Genomic DNA, 15,935 nt, shown 5'->3' with positions numbered 1-15,935 from the left:
GGAAATTCTTTCAGATGATGCACGATCACCCGGTCAACAGTGGGTTGGACGACTTCACCGCACTGCTCGGGGAGTCCGAAGCGAAGCACTTGATCGAGCTGCTCAAGCTGAGCGTTTCGGGGCGGACTGGTCCGGCGAATACGGCGGAGACGATTGCCAACACGTTGATTGCGCTGGCGAAGGGCAGCACGACGATCTCGAACATGCTGATCGAGACGTGCATCACGGAGCTGGAGGATCTGTGCACCTCGCGGCACTCGCTGGGCAAGCCGAAGCCGGTCGTGCAGGAGACGAGCCATCCGTACATTGACGATATTACGCTAGTTGGTAAGTCTGGTTTGGAACGTGAGTAAGTCTGGTTGAGTGTTGATCGCCTTTCTCCTCCAGGTCACGTCAAGATCCCCGGCGCGGAAGCGCTTCGCATCGAGTTTGACAGCCAGTGCTCGACGGAACGTCGCAACGATCCGTTGATCATAATTGACGGCGCAGGTCGGGTGGTGGCCACTCGATCGGGTCGCGAATGGGCCCAATGGGCACCGGAGATCAGGATCGCGGGCGACGAGATGCGTTGGAAGTTTACCAGCGACAACTCCGTTAATGGGTGGGGCTGGCGCTTCTTCGTGCACGCGATCATGCCAGAGTCGTATCTGCAGGAGTTGGGATCGGACCGGACCGTGCTGTCGCAGCCATCGATCGCGATGGTAATGGCGCTGCTGGATTCCACCCTGGCGCCGACTAGTGGAACTACATTGACTCGGTTGACGGCTGCACTGTCGCAGTGTGCCCAGCTAAGTTCGCTCACCGTAAGCCAAAGAATCTGGTCGCTGAAGAAGATGCATCAATATCTGACGACCAAAGACGCGCCCAAGATGCCGGAGACGGCCATGACGGAGATCTTGAGTCCGTTGATCCCAATAATCCTTCGACAGTACGAGTACGAAGAACCGCAGGTTCGCAGCGGTCTTCATCTGATGCATTCCGAGTACTTCAAGACGTTGGTGGCACTCGCTAGCGACATGCAACTGGACTCGATGCTACCCAATGGGGATGCTCACAAGTGGGCTTGGTTCCGACGGTACTGCTCGGCTGTGCGAGTTGCACAGTCGTTGATTCGACGGGTAGCGCTACCGGCGACGTTCACTCTCGAGGTTCGCAAGAAGCTGATCGAGATCGCATCGCCAGCGACGAATCCGGCCCTGCCGCCGAGTGCCAACAGCTTGACCAGCAGTAACTGTTCGCTGATTCAACACACCTCGAGTGGTTCGAATCTGAGTCAGTTTGAACTAGGTGTTGTGACGGAGATCGAATCGATCGACACCTCCAAGTACGTGCACGAGGATCATAGCTTCTTCACGCCGCAGTACGATTCGCAGCTGTTGCAGTGGTTCAACCGAAGGCCTGAGGATTGGGCCTTTTCGTGGGGTGGTGCTAGCACGATCTTCGGCTGGGGTCACAACCACCGAGGTCAGTTGGGTGGGCTAGATGGGAGCAGGATCAAGATGCCGACTCCGTGTGAGGCGTTGAGTTTGTTGCGGCCGATACAGATCGCTGGAGGAGAGCAGACATTGTACGCGGTGACGCCCGATGGGAAGTTGTATGCGACTGGATACGGAGCCGGTGGAAGGTTAGGGATCGGAGGAACGGACTCCGTGTCAACGCCAACGCTGGTGGAGTCGCTGCAGCACGTGATCATCAAGAAGGTCGCGGTGAACTCGGGCGGAAAGCACTGTTTGGCGCTGTCGTCGGACGGAGAGGTTTTTTCCTGGGGTGAAGGAGAAGATGGGAAATTGGGTCATGGAAATCGGGATAGCTACGATCGGCCGAAGTTGATCGAGGCACTATCCGGGATCGGAGTGGTGGACATTGCATGTGGAAGTGCACACTCGGCTTGCATAACGTCGCAAGGACATGTGTTGACCTGGGGCAAGGGACGGTACGGACGGTTGGGACACGGAGATTCCGAAGATCAGCTGCAGCCAAAGTTGGTGGAAGCGTTGTTGGGTTATCGAGCGATCGATATTGCTTGCGGATCGGGAGATGCACAGACGCTGTGTATTACGGACGACGATAATGTGTGGAGTTGGGGTGACGGCGATTATGGCAAGCTTGGCCGAGGAGGTTCCGATGGGTGCAAGATCCCCATGAAGATCGAGAGCTTAGCTGGGTTGGGAGTGATCAAGGTGGAGTGTGGATCGCAGTTTTCTGTAGCGTTGACGAGATCGGGAAGTGTGTACACCTGGGGCAAAGGAGACTACCATCGGTTGGGTCATGGTAACACCGATCACGTACGCAGGCCGAAGAAGGTCGCCGCATTGCAGGGCAAGAAGATCATCTCGATCGCAACGGGATCGCTGCACTGCGTGGCTTGCAGTGACTCTGGTGAGGTGTTCACCTGGGGTGACAACGACGAAGGTCAGCTTGGGGACGGTACGGTTACGGCGATTCAACGACCTCGACTGGTTCAATCCCTCCAAGGAAAGCACATCGTGAAGGTCATCTGCGGATCCGCCCATACTCTAGCACTGTCGACATATCAGCTTAGCGAAGCCGTCCGACCTCCGCCCAGTCCTCCGCTGGAGTACGACCTTGTGCGGGACATTGCTCCAGAGGTTCTTCACGCCCGTCTCGTGCTACTCCATCACTTTTCCGAACTGATCTGCCCGGGACTAGCGATGCTACCAATTTCTGGTGAACTTTCGCTCGGTGCCCTGAAGGACATCCTGGTGTACTCGATCAAAGAGGCCGGCTTCCGGAAGGTCATCCAAACGACCATGGTGCGGGACAAACCGCACGGACCAGTTATCGAGCTGAATCGGATCCAGGTGAAGCGATCGCGGATGCGCTCCGGCAATGGACTTGCAGGCGTTGACGGCATGAAGAGTGTGTTTGGTCAAATGGTCCAGAAGCTACCGTTGCTAACGCAGGAAGCCCTGTCGATGCCCCACCGGGTGTGGAAGGTAAAGTTCGTTGGCGAAAGCGTAGACGACTGCGGAGGTGGATTCAGCGAGTCGATCGCCGAGATGTGTGACGAACTGCAGAACGGCAGCATTCCGCTGTTGATTCAAACGCCTAACGGACGTGGTGAAGCCGGTGCCAACCGGGATTGCTTCCTGTTGGATCCGACGCTCAGCTCGGTGCTGCACATGAACATGTTCCGCTTTTTGGGCGTCCTGATGGGCATCGCCGTGCGGACGGGATCACCGTTGAGCTTGAAGTGAGTGATGATCAAGTTTCAAGTATGAACATAACCTAAAATATTCATTTTTGTATTACAGCTTGGCCGAACCAGTCTGGCGGCAGCTGTGTGGAGAAACCCTTCGGCCGTCCGACCTCACGGAGGTAGACCGGGACTATATCACTGGTCTGCTGTACATCCGCGACATCGAGGACGACCCGAAGGTGTTTGCGTCCATGGAGCTGCCTTTCTCGACGCCGTCGGCCAAGGGCCACGAGGTGCCACTGTCTACAAGGTAGGTTCCCCGAGATGTGTACATTTCGATCCTCTCAAAAACCGACGTTCTCCCGAATCGCAGATTTACCAAAATCACCCCGGAGAACCGCAACGAGTACGTCAAGTTAGCCCTCAACTACCGCATTCACGAGTTTGACGAGCAGCTCAAAGCTGTTCGCGACGGCATGTCCAAGGTCATCCCGGTGCCGCTTCTCTCGCTCTTCTCCGCCGCCGAACTGCAGGCCATGGTCTGCGGATCCCCGGACATCCCGCTCTGCCTCCTCAAAACCGTCGCCACCTACAAGGGCGTCGAATCGACCGCTCCGCTCGTCCAGTGGTTCTGGGAGGTGATGGAAGAGTTCACCAACCAGGAGCGATCGCTCTTTTTGCGCTTCGTGTGGGGTCGAACGCGACTTCCCCGCACGATCGCCGACTTCCGCGGGCGGGACTTTGTGCTGCAGGTGCTGGACAAGTACAACCCGCCGGATCACTTCCTGCCCGAGAGCTACACGTGCTTCTTCCTGCTGAAGATGCCGCGGTATTCGTGCAAGGTGAGTTGAAGGATGGAACTTGTTGAAGATCTGGTGGGAACTTGTCTTTTTTTGTTGTTGTCAGGCTGTGCTGCAGGAGAAGCTCAAGTACGCGATCTACTTCTGCAAGAGTATCGACACGGACGAGTACGCCCGCGTAGCGATGGGAGATCCGACGGAAGCGACCGGAAGTGAGGACAACAGCGATATTGAATCGGTAAGTTGAAAATCAAGAAAATTTGGAAGTTTAAAAAATTTAGAAAATTTGGAAATGCAAAAAAAATAGAAAATTTAGAAAATTTAGAAAATTTTGAAAATTTTGAAAATTTTGAAAATTTTGAAAATTTAGAAAAATTAGAAAATTTAGAAAATTTAGAAAGTTTAGAAAGTTTAGAAAGTTTAGAAAGTTTAAAAAGTTTAGAAAGTTTAGAAAATTTAAAAAATTTAGAAAATTTAGAAAATTTAGAAAATTTAGAAAATTTAATTTTTTTTGAAAATTTAAAAAATTTAGAAATTTTTTTTTTTTTTAAATTTAGAAAATTTAGAAAATTTAGAAAATTTAGAAAATTTAGAAAATTTAAAAAATTTAGAAAATTTAGAAAATTTAGAAAATTTAGAAAATTTAGAAAATTTAGAAAATTTAGAAAATTTAGAAAATTTAGAAAATTTAGAAAATTTAGAAAATTTAGAAAATTTAGAAATTTTAGAAAATTTAGAAAATTTAGAAAATTTAGAAAATTTAGAAAATTTAGAAAATTTAGAAAATTTAGAAAATTTAGAAAATTTAGAAAATTTAGAAAATTTAGAAAATTCAGAAAATTTAAAAAATTTAGAAAATTTTAAAAATTTAGAAAATTTTAAAAATTTTGAAAATTAAGAAAATTTTGAAAATTTTGAAAATTAAGAAAATTTAGAAAATTTAGAAAATTTAGAAAATTAAGAAAATTTAGAAAATTTAGAAAATTTAGAAAATTTAGAAAATTTAGAAAATTTAGAAAATTTAGAAAATTTAGAAAATTTAGAAAATTTAGAAAATTTAGAAAATTTAGAAAATTTAGAAAATTTAGAAAATTTAGAAAATTTAGAAAATTTAGAAAATTTAGAAAATTTAGAAAATTTAGAAAATTTAGAAAATTTAGAAAATTTAGAAAATTTAGAAAATTTAGAAAATTTAGAAAATTTAGAAAATTTAGAAAATTTAGAAAATTTAGAAAATTTAGAAAATTTAGAAAATTTAGAAAATTTAGAAAATTTAGAAAACTTAGAAAATTTAGAAAATTTAGAAAATTTAAAAAATTAAGAAAATTAAGAAAATTTAGAAAATTTAGAAAATTTAGAAAATTTAGAAAATTTAGAAAATTTAGAAAATTTAGAAAATTTAGAAAATTTAGAAAATTTAGAAAATTTAGAAAATTTAGAAAATTTAGAAAATTTAGAAAATTTAGAAAATTTAGAAAATTTAGAAAGTTTAGAAAATTTAGAAAATTTAGAAAATTTAGAAAATTTAGAAAATTTAGAAAATTTAGAAAATTTAGAAAATTTAGAAAATTCAGAAAATTTAAAAAATTTAGAAAATTTTAAAAATTTAGAAAATTTTAAAAATTTTGAAAATTAAGAAAATTTTGAAAATTTTGAAAATTTTGAAAATTAAGAAAATTTAGAAAATTTAGAAAATTTAGAAAATTTAGAAAATTTAGAAAATTTAGAAAATTTAGAAAATTTAAAAAATTTAAAAAATTTAGAAAATTTAGAAAATTTAGAAAATTTAGAAAATTTAGAAAATTTAGAAAATTTAGAAAATTTAGAAAATTTAGAAAATTTAGAAAATTTAGAAAATTTAGAAAATTTAGAAAATTTAGAAAATTTAGAAAATTTAGAAAATTTAGAAAATTTAGAAAATTTAGAAAATTTAGAAAATTTAGAAAATTTAGAAAATTTAGAAAATTTAGAAAATTTAGAAAATTTAGAAAATTTAGAAAATTTAGAAAATTTAGAAAATTTAAAAAATTTAGAAAATTTAGAAAATTTAAAAAATTTAGAAAATTTAGAAAATTTAGAAAATTTAGAAAATTTAGAAAATTTAGAAAATTTAGAAAATTTAGAAAATTTAGAAAATTTAGAAAATTTAGAAAATTTAGAAAATTTAGAAAATTTAGAAAATTTAGAAAATTTAGAAAATTTAGAAAACTTAGAAAATTTAGAAAATTTAGAAAATTTAGAAAATTTAGAAAATTTAGAAAATTTAGAAAATTAAGAAAATTAAGAAAATTAAGAAAATTAAGAAAATTAAGAAAATTAATAAAATTAAGAAAATTAAGAAAATTAAGAAAATTAAGAAAATTAAGAAAATTAAGAAAATTAAGAAAATTAAGAAAATTAAGAAAATTAAGAAAATTAAGAAAATTAAGAAAATTAAGAAAATTAAGAAAATAAAAAAATTAAGAAAATTTGAAAATTAAGAATATTAAGAAAATTAAGAAAATTAAGAAAATTACGAAAATTAAGAAAATTAAGAAAATTAAGAAAATTAAGAAAATTAAGAAAATTAAGAAAATTAAGAAAATTAAGAAAATTAAGAAAATTAAGAAAATTAAGAAAATTAAGAAAATTAAGAAAATTAAGAAAATTGAGAAAATTAAGAAAATTAAGAAAATTAAGAAAATTAAGAAAATTAAGAAATTTAAGAAAATTAAGAATTTTAAGAAAATTAAGAAAATTCAAAAAATTGGAAAAATTAGGAAAATAAAAAAAAATTATAAAATTAAAAAAAATTAAGAAAATTAAAAAAATTAAGAAAATTAAGAAAATTAAGAAATTTAAGAAAATTGAGAAGATTGTGAAAATTAAGAAAACTAAGAAAATTAAGAAATAAAAAAATTAAGAAAATTGAAAAAGTTAAGAAAATAAAGAAAATTTACAAAAAAAAAAAAATTTAGAATTTTTTTAAGAATTTAAAAATTTTTGCGAATAAAAAAAAAATAATATTTTTTAAACTCTAAAAATAATAGGAACTGAGAAATATGTAATTTTAATCCTTTTTCCAGATTGCTTAAGGTGACTAGTGAAATCGTGCCTCAGCCTGAGCCTGTTAACGACTGATTCCACACACACGATAACAAAACCATTTTACAATTCCACGACGAATTTCTGCTAAACGTGTTTTTTGCTACCAGGGAAGAGTAAACCAAGCAGCTAGTTTGCATGCATCTACACTGACTGAATCCGCGAGTCAATCCTATTACTTAACGTTGAAAAACAAAATGAGGTGAATTTGCTAAAAAAAGGACGACAACAAAACAAACACACTTTGCATTTACAACAACTACACTGAACCAAAAAGGCGCGACCGTCATTGCTGGTCGAGCTTAACTTATAAATATACAAATAATCACTCACGTTTGAAAGAAAAAAAAATCTAAAAAAGCGAAAAGAAGAAAAAACATCCACTCACCTAGCTTCGTGTTTAGAAAAGCTAGAACAACTTTATGAATTTTCCGTCAATTTTGAATTTATGTTTGCTTTGATTTCAAACTTTAAAAAGCACACAGAATTTGGCTTAAAGCAAAGACGCTATCGAGGAAAAAAGAGCAAATAAAAAAAAGATGAAAACCAAAAGTTAATGAAAAGAAAACTCAATCCAGAATGATGTAACAATTATTATCAAAGATTACATAGAAATATTTTATTATAGTGTTATACACAAAAAAAACAGAGAAAATCAAACCAACCAGCTAAATTACAAGAAGAAAGTAAAAAAAGTTAATAAAGTGGGTTATTTTTCTAAACTATAGTTGAGACACGACTGAAATGACACTCTTGTAGAATTAAATTAAGGCCGATGCAAATATTTAAAAAAGTTTTTGTCCCTCGGCCCTGGCCGAGGTCAAGGGGGGGGCAAAAAAATAAAAAAATATAAAAATTTAAATAACAAGCCATAGTATTCACATTTAAATGAAAAAAGTGTTTTAAAATGCATTTTACACTAGTTCAGTTGTTTTGCAATTATTAGTTTTCAAAAAATCTAAGATCTGACAAAAACAAAAATTGTATCGAAAAAAAAAGATTTTGCATCGAAAATTTTCAAAAAATCTTAAGATTTTTTAATAAACCCAAACATGCTAAAAATGATTTTAAACGCAGAAGAATGTATTTTAATTTGATTTCTGCTGGTTGCACTTGAATTTTCATTGAAATTTTGAAGTTTATTGTAAAAAAATTTTTTTTTTGCCCCCTGATTTTTCGGGCCAATTTTGAAGGGGGGGGTGACAAAAACTTTAAAAAATATTTGTACCAGCCTAAAGAGAAAAAGTATGCTTGGTTAGCTAGTTGAAAACCGTTGGTTGCTTGCCGGTAGCACACTTTAAACATTTGGTGAGAAGTTTTTGGTTGTTTGAGTGATTAAATGGCGATAATTTCATGTAATTTGAATACAAATGGGCTAAATTGATGAAATTTTTAAAATTCATTTCCGCATTTGAAATACTTTCAGAAGTACCCCAAAAGTAACGCTTTCAAAGAACTGTGGTGAATTTAAAATGACAGTGGTGAGTTTCGAATCATTCGAATTGTCTGTGTTAAGAACTGTCAAAACAATCATGGTGAATATGAGCCGTGGTGAATTCAAGTTTTCGTGGTGATTTTGCGATGTTTTTTTTTGGCAGCTCGCCTACTTTGATTGAAATTTAATTTTCGCCAGCTTTATTAACGATAACGATAAAACAATCGCAAACGATCTTGGAAATAGCAGCACGCCTTTTTTTGCGTTTGGAAATCTTAGACTGTAGTTTAGATTGAACACTAACACCGAAGCCTCTTACAGAAAAGAGAGATCAAAATCGCGTCCTTTTCATTCTCAGCCATCATTGTTAGAAGCGCGGCTAAATTAGAGCATAACCTTAAACAAACATTGTAGAGCTTTACAAAAGGCCACCAAAAAGAAGACAAAAAATAACACACACATTCTATCCCTTAGTGAACGAGTTGGGAAATAAAATTAAACAACAACCCTTAGCGACCGTACTGATTAATGTTATTGGATGAAAAAAAAACATCAAACCAAACTCACAACATGGTGAAAGTAGAATTGCTTGCTGAAGAACTAAAATAAAAGAGAAAAAAAAACATTAAATAAGCAGAAAATATCCACACTAATACTGCCGAACTAAACAAAAAAAAAAAAAAAAACGAGCAGCAAAACGCAGTCTCACACAGTCAAACTCACGCTAGTTTTATGTATATTTATAAAATAAATAAAAACAAAAATCGCCTAATTTATTTTCCCTCTCGCTTAAGAAATCTCGCCGCGCGAAATCGTTTCGTCGCATCGCCGCATATCACGACTTTGGTTTTTAATTTTAAGTAGCAGCTATTAGAAAAAGTTCTAGAAAAAAAAAATCTAGATTGATCGCGTTTCGCGCGCGAACAGTATTGTTCCTTTCTTTTCGGTTTTCTTACAACACAGTACTACCTACTATTACTACTAAAAACTACAAATAAATAAGCACGCAGCAAAGTTAGAACAAACACACACACACTGTTAGTGAGGAAGAGAGATTTAGATTCTAGATAAATGCCAGTTGAGTTTGTGAAGAGTGTCGAAAGACTAACGTTTAAAAATGCAAAAAGAAAAACGAAGAAAACTGATGAAATTGTCCAGGAGAATAACGACTGATTAACTTCCGGTCTAAGGTGGAAATGATGAAAAAAACGGGAGAGAAATTTGAGAATGTTTTGAGAGGCGGTTCGAACAGCTTTCGTTTTAGTATTTGTCTCCAATAGTTTGCTTGCGTGTGAGTCTGGTGTATATTCAGGATATGTTTTATTTTACATTCTGTGATTCTTTTTTTATGTTGTATTTTTTACTATTATTAAAACTTCCTGCGAAATGAACCCAACACGAATAACGGATTAAACAATCATATATATGTGTCTTCAGAGAAAAAATAAAATAGGGTGTTACATTTTTTATTTCCGAAACCCTCCTTTGATTTAAAAAATAAAGCTTTAAAAAATCCGAAAAATTAAAAAGACAAAAAAAAATAATCATCGCTTTAACCCTCTACAACCTAACCCCGTCTCTAGACAAGCTTCGATTTGAAAAATCGCCAAAAATCCATTTTTCAACCAATTTCTGATCATTGGAAAGAATAACTCTTAAAATTTCAGAAAATTTTAGGGTTGGAAGTTTGACTTGTTTTTTTGTGACTTTGACAATGTTTTTAAAAACTTTGACTGTGTTTTTTTTACTAAAATTTCCTATAATTGAAGTAAAAATAAGTATGCAGTAATTTTTTAGTGTCCCAGATTATGCCTCTACGCATTTTCTACATTTTAAATGATAATTGCATCTTTCTATAGCGGAAAATGTGAAAAAAACAATCAAAAAATTTAAAAAGGAAAAACATGAAAAAACTAGAAAGGTAAAAGGAAATGATAGAAGGTGGTAGAATAGGCCAAATACTATCAAAAACAAACATAAATAAATAAGGTAAATGCAAATTAAAATTCTAAAAATGAAATAACAAAACCATAAAACAAGAGAAGAAAAGTTTTTCGTAGAACAAAAGTTGCTCTAAATGACCTTCTGAACACGGGAAAAATAAAAAAAATTAGAAAGAAAAATTGGCTGTAGAGGGTTAAGGTATCGTTAATTCTAAGATATTTTTTTATTTTGAGACAATGAGTTCAAAAACTTCATTCTCTATTTTTATTATCAAATTGGTATAATTTCAGCCTGTTAAAAAATATCCAAGATCTGATATTTACTACCTACACAATTTTACTAAAATAAACTACACATTCCTTTATTAATGTTTTTTTGTTGGATTCTCAAAATAAATATTTTTTTAAATTTTTCTTTTTTAAGTGTTATAGAACAAAGAATTAGAATCGGTGAAAGTGAGTTTTTCGAAGTGTCACCTAATTAGCATGTAGTTTTCTACTGACGACACTGTTGTTTCTATTTTCTATAAAAATAACTTCAAAAACAATATTTTTTCAAATGTCTTATTTCCGGAACCAGATTTTGCACCATATCAAAATATTAGAAAATTCATAATACGTGTTTTGAGAATTCAACTTTTAGTTAAATATAAATAATCGATTTTTTTCTGTGTACATATTTTTTCCGAAAAGTCCTAATCATAACCTACAACTTTGCCGAAGACACCAAATCGATCAGAAAATTCTTTTTCAAAATACACTTACAAACACAAACTGCAAACTAAAAAAGTGTCACTTTTTTGTTTGACACTTTTTTAGTGAAGAACTGTCACTTTTTACACGGCGCTCACGCACACTACCAAAACTAACGTTTGGTAGTGTGTGTGAACTCAGTATAAAAGGGGTGTCAAACTAAAAAGTGACTCCGTTCGTTTGACAACAGTTGGTGTCAAACCATCGGGGTTTGATTGTACATAATTTCATACATTTACATACCTATTTTGTATGACCAACCCCCAACATTGTATTGAGACTTGTATGGAAAAAATAACGATGCAAAATAACTTCTTTGGACATAGGGAGAGGACGAACAAGGCCGAAGTTTTATAAAAAAAAAATACAAAGTCTTGCAATTCGACTTTTCGGAAAAAACAACTAATCAATGAAAAGAAAAAGTTTTCGAAATGTTTTACCAAATTGTAAAGTTTTTTTCGTTTGTTAACTATATTCTAGAATAAGAATCCCAATTTGAATTCAAATGCGAACTCCTGTTATGTCCAATCATGCTCATATTTTGGATAAATTCAATATTCAATGAATTCAAAAGATGTTTATCGGATTTTCGATATTTTCAAAAAAAAAATATCGATATTTTTCGTAAAATCAGATCAGATCAGATATTCGAAGGTTTTGGACCGATAATATTTGTTGCGAAATTTACATTTTTTTACTTCAAAACAAAAATAAAAAAATGCTTAATCTTAATCAATGTTGCACTTTGTTTTCAAATGAGTAATTTGAATATACATGATTTCATTGCCACTAATCCTGTCAAACCAGGAAATTCCGTTCAACACGGATAAAAACTGTTTGCTGTGTTTAATCTCGTATGAGATGACTCAAGGTTAGATTCAGATGCCAATTTGTAAACACAAGATCGCGAAATTTCAAAATTTTTGCAAGTCGATTTTTTCTACTGTTTAATTTGAACACAACTGTGTCCAAAGCAAAAATTTGGATATATAGACATAAGGGGTTTGCTTATAAACATCTCGAGTTATTGCGATTTTACGAAAAAAACCCGATTTAATATCACCAGAGGTGAAATAGAGCCTTTCTTACAAAATGATGAAACTCCGAGAAATATATTGATGCAATTATTTTTTCAAAAACATAATGATACCATCCAGTGATAATTTTACCTAAAGCTTCGAATCTTTAAAGGCTAAACCTCAAATGCCATTTTTTTTTAAATTTCAGAAGTACATTATTTGTCGCAAGACATTTAAATTTAATAAAGAAAAACATATTGGATTAACATTATTAAAAAAAATAAAGGGTACTCAGTCTATAATGTTAGTCTATGATTAACTTAAAAAAATAGGTATCGATATTGCACTTTGTCGATCAATTATGAGAAGCCAGAAAGAACACTTTCACGCGCAGCGTAAAACGCGCAAGCGTAAAAGCGCTGGCGTTGAAGCTTCGACTTGACGACTTGTCGAGCTTTCAAGCGAGAACGAGCCGGGACTTCGAATATGATGTTCAGTATATGATTTTGTATAAATCCAAAAATTTAATAGGAAAAAATAGGGTAAAAATAAGACGAAAAACACTAAAATCGCTATATCTCTGGAAATACATTTTGGAAAAGCTTCAAATTTTGGGCCCAAACAGTTTATGGCGCATGTTTTCGAATGGCTTTTTGTTTGAAACTGAATTCTTTAAATTTGATAGTGTTATCTGTAAAATAGTCCAAAAAATACCTCCAAAAATGGCTTTGACCACATTTACTGGTCGAAAATTGTGAATCGAAAAATAAAATGTTCGTCTCCGACCCCACGGCTACAGATCTGGCTTTTGAAAATTGTGGGTTTTACGAGCGGTTTTCCAGTGATGGAAGACACAATTTTTTAAGAGCGGATACAGACATCGGCCATGTATTTCAGAAAAAGAGCTCTCAAAAATCAGACTTTGAGTTCCGGGTTTCGGGCCAAAATTCAATCGAAAGAGCGCATCTAAACCTTCAATTGAGTAATAGGATTTTTTCCTGGGACGAATCCTCGCCGTGCACGAATTTTTTTAGATACCTGAAAAAAGCGTTTTTCCAAAAGCAAACCTTAAACCTTTCTTTTGTAAGAAAGGCAAAAAGTTTTGAAAAAGTTGGCCGTCGTCGATCATGGCCGTTCATGGTCACCCGCAACAGACACGGACGACGAAACAAAGAAAAACGCAAAAAGTTACTTTTTCAAAACTTTTTTTCGTAGAATCGCGATAACTCGTGATGTTTACAAGCAAACCCTTTATGTCTATATATCAAAATTTTTGTAATTGTCTGCTCTACAACTTTGTAGAACATTGTTACACTCTAAAAAATAACCCTGCAAAGTTAGAAAAAACACGAAATTTTAAAATGAAAAATTTTGTTCTAAATGAAAAAAATACCCTTCTGGGTCAATGTAGATTCGAAAAGTACATTAAATTTCCCTTAAAATGACATGTTCCAAATTTTTTAAAAGTCAAGTAACGGAAAATGGGAGAATTTTTAAAACTTTTTTAGTGTTTTTTTCGATGAAAAATACGTTTTTTCGGAATTCTGAGTACGCCATCAAATCGGGCGTCTAATTTTACATAAAAGTCCCTTTGACACAAAATTTCTATCTCATCACCGTTTCAGGCTGCAAATTATTGAAAAACACCTCTTTTTTCGCATGTTCAAAAATGTAAGGGGTCGTACCGCCCCTCCGTCACGAGATATCAAAAAATGGACCTCGGATTCGTGATCAGGGACAAAAGTTACCCCTTAGGACAAAGTTTCACGCAAATCGAAGAGGGGTCGGGGCAACTTTTCCCGATTTCGTGTGAGTTGGTAGAGAATTACCCTTGTGTTTTTCCGGCCTAAATCAGACAAAAAGGTTTGTGAATGAAAATATTGTATCGGTAAAAATTTGTTTAAAAAACGGTTTATTAAATTTTGTAAGTGTTTGACTGGCTAGAACTTTTAGGTGGCTAGATCTTGAAATTATATTTGATATAACAAATTCAAGACATTTTTTTAATGTTTTAATGTCAAAAGATATTCTAAATTTAAGATTTTTTAGAACGATTTTTGATTGACATACACGATGAGGATCAAGATTATCCAAAGTTCACGTTAAAAATAAAATATCTTTCTACAGTCAAAACGCATTCACAAACTTAAAAAACTATTTTTAAAGTGAGAACTTTCTATACCAATTTGAAAATCATACAGGTTTTTATGATTTATTCACCTATTAATAGTAAAGCTCGTAAAAATTCCGTACAAAAAAAATTCATACTTTTTTTTAATCATTTTTTATCGATTGATAATTGTTATTTAATCTCAGACGCCATTTGAGTTTGCTTGGGTCATTATTTTTAATTATGCCTAATTTTGCCAAACTAAAAAAATTAGATTTTTGAAAAAAGTGTCTTTTACGGGTTGGATCGCATTTAAAATTGAGAGGTTGACGCGCCAGCTCCTGTTGCGTCCAATCAATATTTGAGATTTGGGTTCAGCACAGAGTCACCATTGAGTAACAAAGACCAAAAGTCAACTAGAGAAAGCAAACTTTCTCTAATCTTTTAAATACAATATTTGACTCGACTGTCCGAAATTTCGCTATTGTGCCATTGTATTTCCTGAAACCAGGCCCTGGGTCAAAGTACTTATAAACCGATTGCTACCGAATTACACAGGTTGAAACCGGTGTAGTCACTGTATTCTGCAGTCTAACGAAAGACATAAAAACTCATATCATTGCGAAAATCGCTTATTTTAAATTTGAGCGGTGAGCAGTGCACGTTGAAACTAAAATTTTAAATCGTAAAGTCAGCATTCTCTAAATTTTAATTATTAGACATCATGAGTGCCAAAGATTCGCACGGTTCAAGCTACCATCAAGAGCGCTCGTCAGGAGCAGTGAATTTAGGTAAGTTTATAGTGAATGATTTTAATTGCACTAGAATTTTTCATGTAAAATCAGTTCAAATTACTACAGAAGAATCTCAACCGGATGTGGAACTGATTGAATTTGAGCTGCGGATTCCGTGTGCTGCCATGGCCAGAGAGATCATGCTGAAGACGATTCGTTTGCTCGAAGAAACCACTGAAAACTCGACTAGTGCGGCAGAACGTGAACAAGCACTGGAATGCATTCGACTTATTAGAAGGGACAATGGTAAATTATGATAAATGAGCAATTCTACCCGAATGTCTGGTGCCTTCTCTATGTCCAAAAAAGCCATTTTGTGTTATTGGTAATACAAGTCTCCATAGAGCAATTCTCTACGAAATCGGTATTTTTTCTTCAATTTTAATTTTTGTATTTTTTAATCCGACTGAAACTTTTATGGTGCCTTCGGTATGCCCAAAGAAGCCATTTTGCATCATTAGTTTGTCCATATAATTTTCCATACAAATTTGGCAGCTGTCCATACAAAAAAGATGTATGAAAATTCAAAAATCTGTATCTTTTGAAGGAATTTTTTGATCGATTTGGTATCTTCGGCAAAGTTGTAGGTATGGATACGGACTACACTGGAAAAAAATGATACACGGTAAAAAAAAATTGGTGATTTTTTTATTTAACTTTTTATCACTTAAACTTGATTTGCAAAAAAACACTATTTTTAATTTTTTTTTATTTTGATATGTTTTAGAGGAATGCCAACTGTTCAGAAATTTCCAGGTTGTGCAAAAAATCATTGACCGAGTTATGATTTTTTAATCAATACTGATTTTTTCAAAAAATCGAAATTTTGGTCGCAAA

The 15,935-nt window shown here is 34.9% G+C and overlaps 1 protein-coding gene across 2 annotated transcripts in view; it reads left to right on the top strand.

The window, feature by feature from the left end:
* LOC120418576 (probable E3 ubiquitin-protein ligase HERC2) overlaps positions 1-9,137 on the top strand; it is a 28,732-nt gene extending 19,595 nt beyond the window's left edge. The window contains exons 7-12 of one of the 2 annotated variants that reach the window (XM_039581021.2): positions 15-327; positions 388-3,214; positions 3,276-3,470; positions 3,534-4,002; positions 4,067-4,198; positions 7,026-9,137. In XM_039581021.2, coding sequence (XP_039436955.1) covers positions 15-327; positions 388-3,214; positions 3,276-3,470; positions 3,534-4,002; positions 4,067-4,198; positions 7,026-7,034 — 3,945 coding nt within the window. In that variant the 3' untranslated portion in view covers positions 7,035-9,137. Of the gene's footprint in view, positions 1-14; positions 328-387; positions 3,215-3,275; positions 3,471-3,533; positions 4,003-4,066; positions 4,208-7,025 lie in introns of those variants that run through there. The other variant, XM_039581022.2, reaches the window with a different exon arrangement.
* Positions 9,138-15,935: the final 6,798 nt, after the last annotated feature.

Source organism: Culex pipiens, chromosome 2, assembly GCF_016801865.2.
Source record: "Culex pipiens pallens isolate TS chromosome 2, TS_CPP_V2, whole genome shotgun sequence".
Taxonomy (NCBI): Eukaryota; Metazoa; Arthropoda; class Insecta; order Diptera; family Culicidae; genus Culex; species Culex pipiens.
The sequence above is the reverse complement of the archived record's forward strand: the minus strand, read 5'-3'. Positions and strand labels throughout refer to the sequence as shown.